Source organism: Nicotiana sylvestris, chromosome 5, assembly GCF_000393655.2.
Source record: "Nicotiana sylvestris chromosome 5, ASM39365v2, whole genome shotgun sequence".
Classification (NCBI taxonomy): domain Eukaryota; kingdom Viridiplantae; phylum Streptophyta; class Magnoliopsida; order Solanales; family Solanaceae; genus Nicotiana; species Nicotiana sylvestris.
In genome coordinates this window covers 156,543,448-156,557,007 of record NC_091061.1, presented here as the reverse complement: position 1 = coordinate 156,557,007, position 13,560 = coordinate 156,543,448, and the positions used below count along the sequence as shown (strand labels likewise).

The 13,560-nt window shown below is 35.8% G+C and overlaps 1 protein-coding gene across 1 annotated transcript; it reads left to right on the top strand.

Moving 5' to 3' along the window:
• Positions 1–9,082: 9,082 nt before the first annotated feature.
• Positions 9,083–9,586, top strand: LOC138869534 (uncharacterized). Its single transcript, XM_070147159.1, has one exon. It carries the CDS (start codon positions 9,083–9,085, stop codon positions 9,584–9,586), a length of 504 nt encoding a protein of 167 aa, XP_070003260.1.
• The last annotated feature ends 3,974 nt before the right edge of the window (positions 9,587–13,560 follow it).

Genomic DNA, 13,560 nt, shown 5'->3' with positions numbered 1-13,560 from the left:
GATCCAGGCTCTACTTACTCTTATGTGTCTTCTTATTTTTGCTTCGCATTTGGGTGTATCTCGGGATTCTTTGAGTTCCCCTGTTTATGTTTCTACTCCTGTGGGAGATTCTCTTGTTGTGGACCAAAGTCGATCTATTGTTACTCAGCATGGTTGATTTTGATATTATCTTGGGCATGGACTGATTGTCGCCCCATTATGCTATTATTGATTGTCACGCCAAAACCGTGATGCTGGCTATGCCAGGTGTACCACGTGTTGAGTGGAGGGGTACTTTAGATCACACTCCTAGTAGAGTTATTTCTTTCCTTAAGGCTCAGCGTATGGTTGAGAAGGGGTGTGACGCGTATTTAGCTTATGTGAGAGATGTCAGTATTGATACCCCTTCAGTTGATTCAGTCCCAGTAGTACGGGATTATCCCGATGTGTTCCCAGCTAATCTTCGGGGCATGCCGTTTGATAGAGATATTGATTTTGACATTGATTTGTTTCTGGGCACTCAGCCCATTTCTATTCCTCCATATCGTATGGCTCCTCCTGAGTTGAAGAATCAGTTGCAGGAATTGCTTGATAAGGGTTTTATTCGGCCCAATATTTCACCTTGGGGTGGTCCTGTCTTGTTTGTGAAGAAAAATGATGGTTCTATGCGTATGTGTATTGATTACCACCAGTTGAACAAGGTTGCAGTGAAGAACCGTTATCCTTTGCCTCGTATTGATGATCTGTTTGACCAGCTTCAGGGCGCACAAATGTTTCCTAAGATTGATTTGTGCTCAGGTTACCATCAATTGAAGATTCGGGAGCCAGACATCCCGAAGACTACTTTCAGGACTCGGTAGAGTCATTACGAGTTCCTTATCATGTCATTTGGGTTGGCCAATGCCCTAGCAGCCTTTATGCATTTGATGCATAATGTGTTCTGATCATATCTTGACTCGTTCGTCATTGTCTTTATTGATGATATCCTGGTGTATTCGCGGATTCGGGAAGATCATGAGCAGCACCTGAGGATTGTGCTTCAGACTTTGAGAGAGAAGAAGTTATATGCTAAGTTCTCGAAATATGAGTTTGGTTGGATTCAGTGGCATTCTTAGGCCACGTGGTATTGAGTGAGGGTATTCAGGTGGATCCGAAGAAGACAGAGGCCGTGTAGAGTTGGCCCAGACCATCCTCAGCTACCGAGATCCGTAGTTTCCTTGGCTTGGCAGGCTACTACCATCGTTTTATGGAGGGGTTTTCATCGATTGCAGCCTCTATGACTAGGTTGACCCAGAAGGGTGCTCCGTTCCACTGGATGGATGAGTGTGAGGCGAGCTTTCAGAAGCTCAAGACAGCTTTGACCACAGTCCCAATTTTGATATTGCCTACAGGTTCAGGGTCTTATACGGTCTATTGTGATGCCTCGAAGGTTGGCCTCGGAGCGGTGTTAATGTAGGACGGTAGGATGATTGCCTACGCGTCCAGACAATTGAAGATACATGAGAAGAACTACCCTGTTCACGACCTTGAGTTAGCTACCATTATTCACGCCCTGAAGATTTGGTACCATTACTTATACGGTGTGCCTTGTGAGATTTATACTGACCATCGGAGCTTGCAGCACCTGTTCAAGCAAAAGGATCTAAATTTGCCCCAGAGGAGGTGGTTAAAGTTGCTGAAGGACTATAATATCACTATTTTGTATCACCCGGGCAAGGCCAATGTAGTGGCTAATCCCTTGAGTCGCCGTGCAAAGAGTTTGGGGAGTTTGGCATATTTACCAGCATCGGAGAGGCCTATGGCGATGGACGTCCAGGCCTTAGCTAGCCAGTTTTTGAGATTGGATCTTTCAGAGCCTAGTCGGGTTCTAGCTTGCGTGGTTTCTCAGTCTTCCTTATTTGATCGTATCAGGGAGCTGCAGTATGATGACCCTCATTTGCTTGTCCTCAAGGACAAGGTTCAACACGGTGATGCCCGAGATGTGACTATTGGTGATGATGGGGTATTGAGGATGCATGGTCGAATTTGTGTACCCAATATTGATGGGCTGCGATAGTTGATTCTAGAGGAGGCCCATAGTTTGTGGTATTCCATCCATCCGGGTGCTGCGAAGATGTATCAGGATTTGAGACATCACTATTGGTGGAGGCGGATGAAGAAAGATATAGTTGGATTCGTAGCTCGGTGTCTCAACTGTCAGCAGGTGAAGTATGAGCACCAGAGACCAGGTGGGTTGCTTCAGCAGATAGAGATCCCAGAGTGGAAGTGGGAGCGGATCACCATGGACTTTGTAGTTGGGCTCCCATAGACTTTGAGAAAGTTCGATGCTATTTGGCTGATTGTGGATCGGCTGACCAAGTCCGCTCATTTCATTCCTGTGTGTACTACTTATTCTTCGGAGCGGTTGCCAGAGATTTATATCCGGTAGATTGTTCGTCTGCATGGTATTCTAGATTCCATCATTTCAGATAGAGGTACTCAGTTCACATCACGGTTCTAGAGGGCCGTTCAACATGAGTTGGGTACTCGGATGGAGTTGAGTACATCATTTCTCCCTCAGACGGACGGATAGCCCGAGCGTACTATTCAGATTCTTGAGGATATGCTCCGTGAGTGTGTGATTGAATTTGGAGGGTCATGGGATCAATTCTTGCCATTGGCGGAGTTTGCTTACAACAACAGTTATTAGTCCATCATTTAGATGGCACCGTATGAGGCTTTATATGGTAGGCGGTGTAGGTCTCCGGTGGGTTGGTTTGAGCCGGGTGAGGCCGGATTACTAGGCACAGATTTGGTTCAGGATGCTTTGGAGAAGGTGAAGGTGATTCAGGACAGACTCCTTACAGTCCAGTCCAAACAGAAGAGTTATGCGGACTGGAAGGTTCGTGATGTTTCCTATATGGTTGGAGAGCGGGTTCTACTTCGGGTTTTCGCCTATAAAGAGCGTTATGAGATTTGGGAAGAAAGGAAGTTGAGTCCGAGGTTTATTGGCCCTTTTGAGATATTAAGGCGTGTTGGGGAGGTTGCTTATGAGCTTGCCTTACCTCCCAACTTGGCAGGAGTTCATCCGGTATTTCATGTTTCGATGCTCTGGAGGTATCATGGTGATCCGTCGCACGTGTTGGATTTCAGTTCAGTCCAGTTGGACAAGGATCTATCCTATGTTGAGGAGCCGGTGGCAATATTGGACAGGCAGGTTAGAAAGCTGAGGTCAAAGAACATTGCATCAGTAAAGGTTCAGTGGCGGGACCAGCCGGTCGAGAAGGCGACCTAGGAGACTGAGCAGGATATGCGCAGCCGTTACCCACATCTTTTCACTACTTCAGGTATGTCTCTGTGCTCGTTCGAGGACAAACGAATGTTTAAGTGTAGGAGGATGTGACGACCCAGCCGGTCGTCTTAAGAATTAATACCCCGATCCCTTATTAACTGCTTTCCCCAAGTTTATTTCTACTATTTCGATTTGTCGGGATGTTCGGTTTTGAGTTTCGGAAAGTTTTGGGACACTTAGTCCCTAAATGAGAGCTTAAGTGTTGGAAAGTTGACCATAGTCAGAACAGTGTGAAGACGGTCTCGGAATGGAAATCTGATGGTTCCGCTAGCTCCGTTGGGTGATTTTGGGGTTAGAAGCGTGTTCGGATTGTGTTTTGGAGGTCCGTAGATAATTTAGGCTTGAAATGCCGAAAGTTGAATTATTGAAGTTTCCGGTCCGATAGTGAGATTTTGATCTGAGGGTCGGAATGGAATTTTGGAGGTTGGAGTAGCTCCGTAGTGTTGAATGTGACGTGTGTGCAAAATGTCCGGTCATTCGGACACGTAGTGATAGACTTTTTGATCGAAAGCGTATTTTGAGGAAAATTGGAGTTCTTAGGCTTAAATCCTTGGTTTCGATATTGTTTTAGGTCTTTTAAGGATTGGTACAAATTTGAATAAAGTATTAGGTGATGTTTGTACTTTTGGTTGAGGTCCCGGGAGTTTCGGGGTGATTTCGGATGGTTAACGAGAAGTTTGAGAAAATATTGCAGTTATGACAGGAACTCAACAGCTTCAGCTGCAAACTCCAACTCCCAACTTCCCGATAACCATCCGAAATTATCCCGAGGCCCCCGGGACCTCAACTAAAAGTACGAACAAGTCATACACCACTATTCGAACCTATACCAATCTTCGAAACACTTAAAACAACATCGAATCATCAAAACTCCCTCAGATTCAAGCCTAAGGTTTTCAAAACTTTCGAATTCCGCTTTTGATTAAAAAGTCTATCAAACCTCGTCCGAATGACCTGAAATTTTGTACACACGTCACGAATGACACAACGGACCTACTCCAATTTCCGGAATTCAATTCCGACCTCGATATCAAAATTTTCGCCACCAATAGAAAAACGCCAAAATTCCAATTTCGCCAATTCAAGCCTTAATCTACCACGGACCTCCAAAATACATTCCGATCACGCTCCTAAGTCCCAAATCACCTAACGAAGCTATCCGAACCATAAAAACCAAATTCCGAGAACGTTTTCACATAAGTCAACTTCCGGTTGACTTTTCCAACTAAATGACCAACTTAAGAGACTAAGTGTCTCATAACACTCCAAAACTACTCCAAACCCGAACCAACCGACATGATACGATGAAATGAAGCTGAACAACATATAAAGAAGCAGAAGTGGGAGAAACAGAGCGGTAACTCATGAAACGACCGGCCGGATCTTTACACATGCCCTCAATCCATATATGTTTATAGGCTTCACATGCCAAAAATTAAGTCAAATCTCAGCATTAGAGAACATTGGGCTTGGAATTTGTGAGCAATTAATGCATTGTTGATAATGTAGCTCGTTGCAATTCGCAATTAGCTGGCGACTCCTTTTATTAGGATTGTTAGAACTTTTTATCAAAGTTCAGCGAGACATGCTCTTTACACCCAATTCAATCTTAACCGTCCGTCTCATTATTCGGGTTTCTACCTTTTTAAAGAATATTAGTAGTCGTACTCACGCAATACACAGTCAATATTAAAAGATATTAATTGAATTAAATTGTGATCGAGCTTGTTTGAACAAATTAGATCATATTGCTTTAATAAATTTCGATTGTCATCTTATTTGTTAATATGATACAGATATACCCAATAATAAAATCGCTATTAAATTAAAGTGACTTATATAGTCATTGAATAAATTTTTTGTTCTATATTTTCTTTATTCTATTATCCAATGTTAGTATTTTTACATTGTTAATAAAAAATTTTATTAGCATATTACTTTTTTTAATATTTTTGTTTGCTCGCTTTCTTTTTATAATATAAGAGAAGATATCTATATATTTTATTAATCTTGAAATATTTTTTATTTTAAATTTTATTATGTTGTTGTCAATAATTTATGTGAATTTTAATTAATAAAAACTGTGTTAAATTAAAGAGACTTATATAGTCAAGAATAATTTTTTTGTTATGTATTTTTATTATATTATCCAATATTTAATATAATTGCATTGTTAATAGAAATTTTTATTAGCATATTACTTTGTTCAATATTTTTGTCTACTAGTTTATTTTTGTAATATAATAGAAGATATATATATATATATATATTGTTACTCTTGAAATATTTTTTTATTTTAAATTTTATCCTATATTTCTTTAACATTTGTAAGCATCTATATTTTATTGGATTTAAATCTAACAAAATAATTTGGACTATATATTAAATATAGTAGTTCAAATAAATATTATTGGGCTAATATAATTGGATTAGTTATATAAGTCCAACATATATGGATTAAATAAATAAGTCTTAATTCATTGGGCTAAAGTGATGAGCCCACTTCATTAAGCCCAAGTGTTTGGTGTCACGTGTCAAATGACGTGGCTTGCCAAGTCAAACGGAAGAACCAATAGGATTGTGCCATGTGTCAAAATGACAAGGAATGTCAAGTCAAATTAAATTGCCAATGAAACTGTGCCACATGCGCAAGTGACATGTTCTGGCCAATCAAATGCGGTCATGTCACACTTCAATTTGATTGGTCGAAAAGAGCTTGTTCTTATCATAATTCTTCCCCCCTCCCTCCCCCCACAACTATAAATAGAGGTCTTCATAACCCAAAAAAGATACCAAAAGTTATAACAAGAAGCAAGAGAGAGCTCGTGGATCAAACGCTGTAGATTTCTCTAAAAGCTACAAGCATTCAAGTGTTCTATGGATTAAAAGATCAAGACGGAGATTCAAGAACAAGCTGCAAGCCCTTGGATTAAAAATACGTCAAGATCAAGATCATGCCTCAAGCACTTGGATTAAAATAAATAAAATTCAAGATCAAGCTCGAACGCTCTTTTATTTACTGTTGAAAAGTAGAATCAGAGGATTCGTAGAGATTGTAACACTCAAATATTTAAAATAAAATAATACGATTGTCGCAATATTTTCAATCTTGATTTTATTTTCTCGACGCAATTTATTGTCTACAATATTATCTGAATTTTAAAGAATAAAATCTCTATTAAATTAAAGAGAGTTGTATAGTCATTGAATAACTTTTTGTTTTGTATTTTTCTTTATTATATTATCCAATATTTAGTATTATTGCATTGTTAATATTAACTTTTATTAGCATATTACTTTATTTAATATTTCTGTTTATAATATAATAGAAGATATATATTTTATTACTCTTGTAATAATTTTTTACTTTAAATTTTATCCTATTGTTCTCAATAATATTATCTGAAATTTAATGAATAAAATCTCTATAAAATTAATGAAACTTACATAGGCATCAAATAACTTTTTGTTTTGTATTTTTCTTTATTATATTATCCAATATTTAGTATTATTGCATTGTTAGCAGAAACTTTTATTAGCATATTACTTTATTTAAATTTTGTATGCTATTTTCTTTTTATTATATAATAAAAGATACAATTTTTTTAATTTTTTTATTTTATTGTATTATTCTCAATAATATTTTTTGAATAAACGAACTTTTTTAAAAAAATTATTAAAAAACAAAGAAATTTTAAATTGGCAGTTTTTTATTTTTTGCAATTTTATTTTTTATTTTAAAATAATAAAAACTCTAACTTGAAACTATTCTCCAATTTGAATGGACAATTTTTTTAATTTTTGCTTTTATTATAAAATATCTTATTTTATTATTTTATAAATATTTAAATTCAAAATATAATTACCAATAACTAATAAAGAAATAACTACTTATGCCATGTGGCTTTTTTCTAGGCTGGCACTTGGCTTAAAGAAAGGGCTTTTCCCTCTCATTTTAATAATATATAGAATACAAAGAAGAGGAGAGAGAAGCTCTAGAGGCGTATGTTAAGCGAAACTAGCTAACATGCGCCTTCCATGGCACGCCAGAAGAAGAAACAAATTCCGGCGACGGTAGTGGATACCACTCTGTCCTCAACCAAAGAAGAACCACTGAGAGTTGTTAAACCAGAAACGGGAGTCCCACAAAGTTTAACCCCAATTCAAATAGGGCAATGGATGATGGGTATGGGAAGCGCTCCAACAATACTGCAAGCATTGAACCGAGTTCAGTCAGAGATACCAGAGAAGCAACCGGTGGAGGAAGCGAACCAGCAACCTGAAGCACACAATGCGGCAAGAAAATTAACATTCTCTGCAAGCTCGAGTGCGGTCAAACCAATAATGGCGGATGTAGTTAAAGGTAATCGAGCTCAACAGTTAGGGCAAGAGCTTAATTACTTTCCTCTGACATTGAAAGATGGAAATAAAATTGTTAAGCTAAGTGCAAATGCTATAGAAATGCAGAATTAGAAGTAGAGGTCAACCCTAATTGGCTATGTAATAGGGGTAATCCTACTATTAAAGAGATGTTGAGATTTGTTTATGGGGTATGGAACACTATCACAACTCCACAGGTCTATCTACATGATGATGGGTACTTCATATTTAGATTTGAAGATGAAGAGGGCAAATTGAAGATCTTACAGAATAGACCTTATACCTATAATAACAGGCCTATGATTCTGAAACAATGGGTGCCAAACTTCAAACTAGCTGAAGAACCCCTAAATGTAGTGCCTATATGGGTAGTGTTTCCTAATTTACTTATCCAGTATTGGGAAACATAAAATTTGGGTTGTATATCTAGTTGTTTAGGTAAACCAATTTGTACTAATAAGCTAACAACAAATGAAGAAAGGATATCATATGTCAGGGTACTTATTGAAATGAATGTGGCCTAGCCTCTCCCATATTCAGTTACACTAGAGGAGCCTGATGGTAGATACTACGAACAATTGATTGAGTATGAGTGAAAACTAGAGTACTGTCAGGAATGTTTACAAATTGGAAAGCATAAAGCAAGTTGCAAGGAACAAAACAGAATAAGTGAAGGCAGTAATGTTCAGCAACTACCAAGGAGGCAGAAGAAGAAGACTAAGCAGCAATGGAAGGTTAAACCTAATACAGGTTCAGTTGCTGAAATTACGATTGAAATTGCTGGCAAACCAAGTGAAGAACTTGAGAAGGATAATCAAGAAGTAACTATTACAGAGGAAAGTCAGAAAGTCCAAGAGAGTAAAAATAGAGGCAAGCAGATAATGGTAGAAGTAAAGGGTAACAGGTCAAGAACTTTGATAGAAACTGAAGATGTGGAGCAGTTCCTTCAACAGAACAAATTCAGTACATTGAGGATACAACCTGAAAAAGCTAATGCCAATATGGCAAAACGGGATACAAGGAACAAAGACCCATCATGATCATTTGCTCTTGGAATATAAGAGGACTGCATACGCCCTATAAGCAAAAAGAATTGAAGTCGTTTTTGCTTAAGAATAAAGCGGTACTGCTGGGATGTTTAGAAACTAAAGTAAATCAGAAAAAATAAAAAGAAAGTTTGGAGCAAAATGGAAAATACATGCTAATTACCTAATCAGTAATAGAGGCAGGGTGTGGATTTTTTGGAAACCTAATAAAGTTTCAGTAAATATTCTAGTATCTTATATGCAACTGGTGTACTACAAGGTTGAGGACAAGGAGTCACAATTTGCTTGTGAGATAACATTTGTATATGGGATGAATACTCAACAGGAAAGACAAGAGCTATGAAGAATGTTAAAGCAAATTAACAATTCTATTAAAGAACCTTGGATGGTGATTGGAGATTTTAATGCAATTCTTTCTGTGCATGACAGAGTTAATGGGCTGCCAGTAAAACACTCAGAGATGGAAGATTTCCAAAATTGCATTCAAGAAATTGGATTGGGCCAACTAAGTAGAAAAAGGTGTACCTACTCATGGTGTAATAAAAGAGAGGCAAATGAAAGAATCTACGACTTGATTGATTGGGCAGTTGGAAATGACTTATGGTTTATGAAGTATGGAAAACTGGAAGCATACTATCATATCCCCGAATGTTCAGATCACTCTCCAATTATAATCAGAACAGAAGTGGCCAAACAGAAACTGCCAAGGCCATTCAGATTAGCCAATGTGCTATTATCCCAAGAGAGTTTCAAAGAAGTAGTACATAAAGTGTGGGAACAGCAGGTGCATGGACATACCATGTACTCAATCTGGAGGAAATTGAAATTTATAGAAATAGAGACATCCTAGATGAACAAAAAAATGTCAATGTTGGAGAGGAAGATCATTGTACTGGAAGAAGAACTGAAACAATTACAGGTAGGCCTAAGTGCAGACTTGTTCAATGAACAGCTTATAACAACTGAAAAAGAGATCCTAAAACAACTAGAGAAACGGGAAACAATACATGAACATGTGATCCGACATAAGTCAAGAGCAACATGGCTAGCATATGGTGATTCAAATATGAGATTTTTCCATGCAGCATTGAAAGCAAGACAAGCGAGAAATAGAGTTTCATCAATCTGCACAAAAGGTGGCATTCAACTACATGATCCTATTCTGATCCAAAAAGAATTTACAAGTTTTTTCCAGAAGTTGTTGGGCACAAGTGAAGGAGAAGTGCGTGTTTAGATCCAACAATTGCTAGATGGACCTTGTATTACTGCTGAGCAAAAGTTACTTCTTATTCAAGAAGTGACAGAAAATAAGGTAGTTCAGGCTTTGGAGGACCTGTCAGCTGAAAAAGCCCCTGGCATTGATGGTTTTCCAGTAGAATATTTTAAGAAATATTGGCACTTGATAGGGAAGGATATGACAAAGGCAACAACACAATTCTTTCAAACTGGAAAGTTGCTAAAAGAGGTGAATTGTACTACTGTAACACTAGTTCCCAAGGTTAAAAATTCCTCTTTTGTGAAGGAATTCAGACCCATAGCCTACTGTACAACTCTGGTATAAACCGATTGCCAAAGTTATTACTACTAGGTTAAAACTAGTAGTTGACCACCTAGTGGGACCTTCACAATAAGCTTTTATTGAGGGAAGAAATATTCTGGATAATGTGATTGTGGCTCATGAATTGGTAAAGGGATACAAACAAAAGGGAGTGTCTCCTAGATGTCTAGTGAAATTAGACATTAGGAAATCATATGATACAGTGAACTAGGTTTTCTCAGAATGGTATTGCTAGAATTTAGGATGCCTATGAAATTTGTCAATCTGATTATGGAATGTGTCAGTATAGTGAGCTATTCATTGTTATTCAATGGAGGACTTGTACCGAGATTCCAAGCCAAGAGAGGTTTAAGACAGGGAGATCCAATGTCTCCCTACTTGTTTGTTTTAGTGATGGAGTATTTGAATAGATCACTTAAACAGTTGAGACATATTCCAGATTTTAACTATCATCCAAGATGCACCAAGATGGAGATAGTTCATATATGTTTTGCGAATGACTTAATTATGTGTTGTAGAGATAATGTAATTTCAATGAAGTTGATGATGAAGCAGTTTAATCATTTCTCCAAAGTATCTGGATTAAAGGCCAATTTAGAGAAAAATTCTTTATATGTGGCAGGGGTTAAATCAAGGTTGAAGAATCAGATATTAAATAAGATGCATTTTTCAGAGGGGGGGATACCATTCAGATATTTGGGAGATCCTCTATCATCGAATAAGATCACAGTTCAACAGTGTCTACCACTAGTTGAAAGAATACTGCAAGAATAAGATACTGGTTTACTAAGTACTTAGCATACAATGGAAGAGTCCAACTTATAAAGAGTGTTATATTTGAGATGCAAACTTATTGGGCCCAAGTGTTTTTAATCCCAAAGAAGGTTATCCAGCTTATGACAAGAATATGCAAAATTTTCTTATGGACAGACACTGGTTGCATGAGAGACATTGTGTAAGCCATATTCAGCAGGGGGGTCTAAATTTTATAGAGTTTTATACTTGGAATAAAGCAACATTTAGCAAGTTGTTATGGGCCGTAGCAATGAAGAAAGATTCTCTTTGGATAAAATGGATCCATACGTTCTATATCAAAGGGAAAGACATACAACAAATGACAACTCCAGCTAGAGCTTGTTGGATAGTACGGAAAATATTGGATGCAAAGAAATGGTAATTGAACAAGGATTTAAATGTGGCGTTACAAGACTGTTGCACCACAGGTAAGTTTAGAATCAAAATAACATACCAAACCTTCCTACCACAGTATCAGAAGATGAAATAGAGAGGACTTGTATTGGGATCAAAGATTATTACAAAACACAAGTTTATTTTATGGCTGGTACTTATGGGAAGGTTAGCTACTGTGGATCGAATACAAAGATGGGGTGTCAATGTACAAACAGATTGTGTTTTGTGTAATACAGGAGCTGAGGAGACTTTGCATCATTTGTTCTTTCATTGCAGTTACTCTGCCTACATCTGGAATTCAATACTTCACTAGCTAGGAGAGAAGAGGAAGGTTAGTAACTGGGAAGAAGAAACATAATGGATCAGCAGAAAAACGAGGAATAGCAAACCACGAGCACAGATTCTATAATTCTTATATGCTTCTACTGTTTACTATTTGTGGAGTGAAAGAAACATAAGAAGATTTCAAGACAAAAAGAGAGAGGGTCGACAGATCCTTAAAGAGATTGTAATACAGTTGCATATAAGAGGACAATAATTTAACAAATGGAGGAGAGTCCTAGAGTCTTTGAATAGTTATCCTAAGTAGAGGTAGTGAGGTATTGGAAAAAGTTTTTATACCTTTACATAGATAGGAAGAATCTGGAGACTAGTTATAGAGTCCAAATGTAACTAGTGGATGTAAATAGATATATTTGGTTGAAATAAAATTTTAATTTTAGCCAAAAAAATAATAATATATAGAATATAGATAAGGAGATGGTTTTTTCCTCTCCTTTTAATAATATATAGATATCCTATTGTTCTCAATAATATTATCTGAAATTTAATGAATAAAATCTCTATTAAATTAATGAGACTTACATAAGCATCGAATTATTTTTGTTATTCTGTATTTCTCTTTATTATATTATCCAATACTTAGTATTATTGCATTATTAATAGAAACTTTTATAGCATATTACTTTATTTAAATTTTTGTACGCTACTTTCTTTTTATAATATAATAGAATATATATATATATATATATATATTATTGTCAATAATATTTTTTGAATAAATAAACTTTTTATTTTTAAAAAGAAAAAAATATTATTAAAAAATAAAGAAATTTTAAATTGGTAGTTTTTTATAATAAAATATTTTATTTTATTATTTTATAGATATTTAAATTTAAATTTAAAAATAATAACCAATAACTAATTATGAACTAAATAATTAATTATTAACTACTTATGTCATGTTGCTTTTTTCTAGGCTGCCACTTGACTTATGAAGAAAGCTTTTTCCTCTCCTTTTAATAATATATAGAATATAGATTATTTATCCAATAATTAGTATTATTGCATTGTTAATAGAAGCTTTTATTAACATATTACTCCATCTGTTTCATATTATATGAGGTAGTTTGACTTGGCACGGAGTTTAAGCAAAAAGAAGAAGACTTTTGAAATTTGTGGTCTTAAAAGCTTAAGGGGTAAAAAGTTTGTGGGGCCATGACATTTGTGTGGTTATAAAAGCTTCTCATTAAGGGTAAATGGGTAAAATACAAGAGTTTAAACTTGAATTATTTCTAAATTTAGAAATGTGTCATTTGTTTTAGAACAGACTAAAAAGGAAAGTACCTCATTTATTATGAAACAGAGGGAGTACTTTATTTAAATTTTTGTACGCTACTTTCTTTTATAATATAATAGAAGATATATATTTTTTTATTTTATTCTATTATTTTGAATAATATTTTCTGAATAAATCAAAAATTTATTATTAAAAAGAAAAGGAAAAATTATTAAAAATAAAGAAAGTTTTAAATTGCAGTTTTTTTATTTTTTTTATTTTAGTTTTTTATTCTAAAATAATTTAAAAACTCCAACATGAAACTACTCTCCAATTTGCATGGACAATTTTTTTTTAATTTTCATTTTTTATTATAAATATTTTATATTCATATTTTATAGATATTTAAATTCAAAAATAATAGCCAATAACTAATTATTGGTTAAATAACTAATTATTAACTACTTATGACATGTGAATTTTTTCTACGCTGTCACTTGGCTTAAGGAGAGGTCTT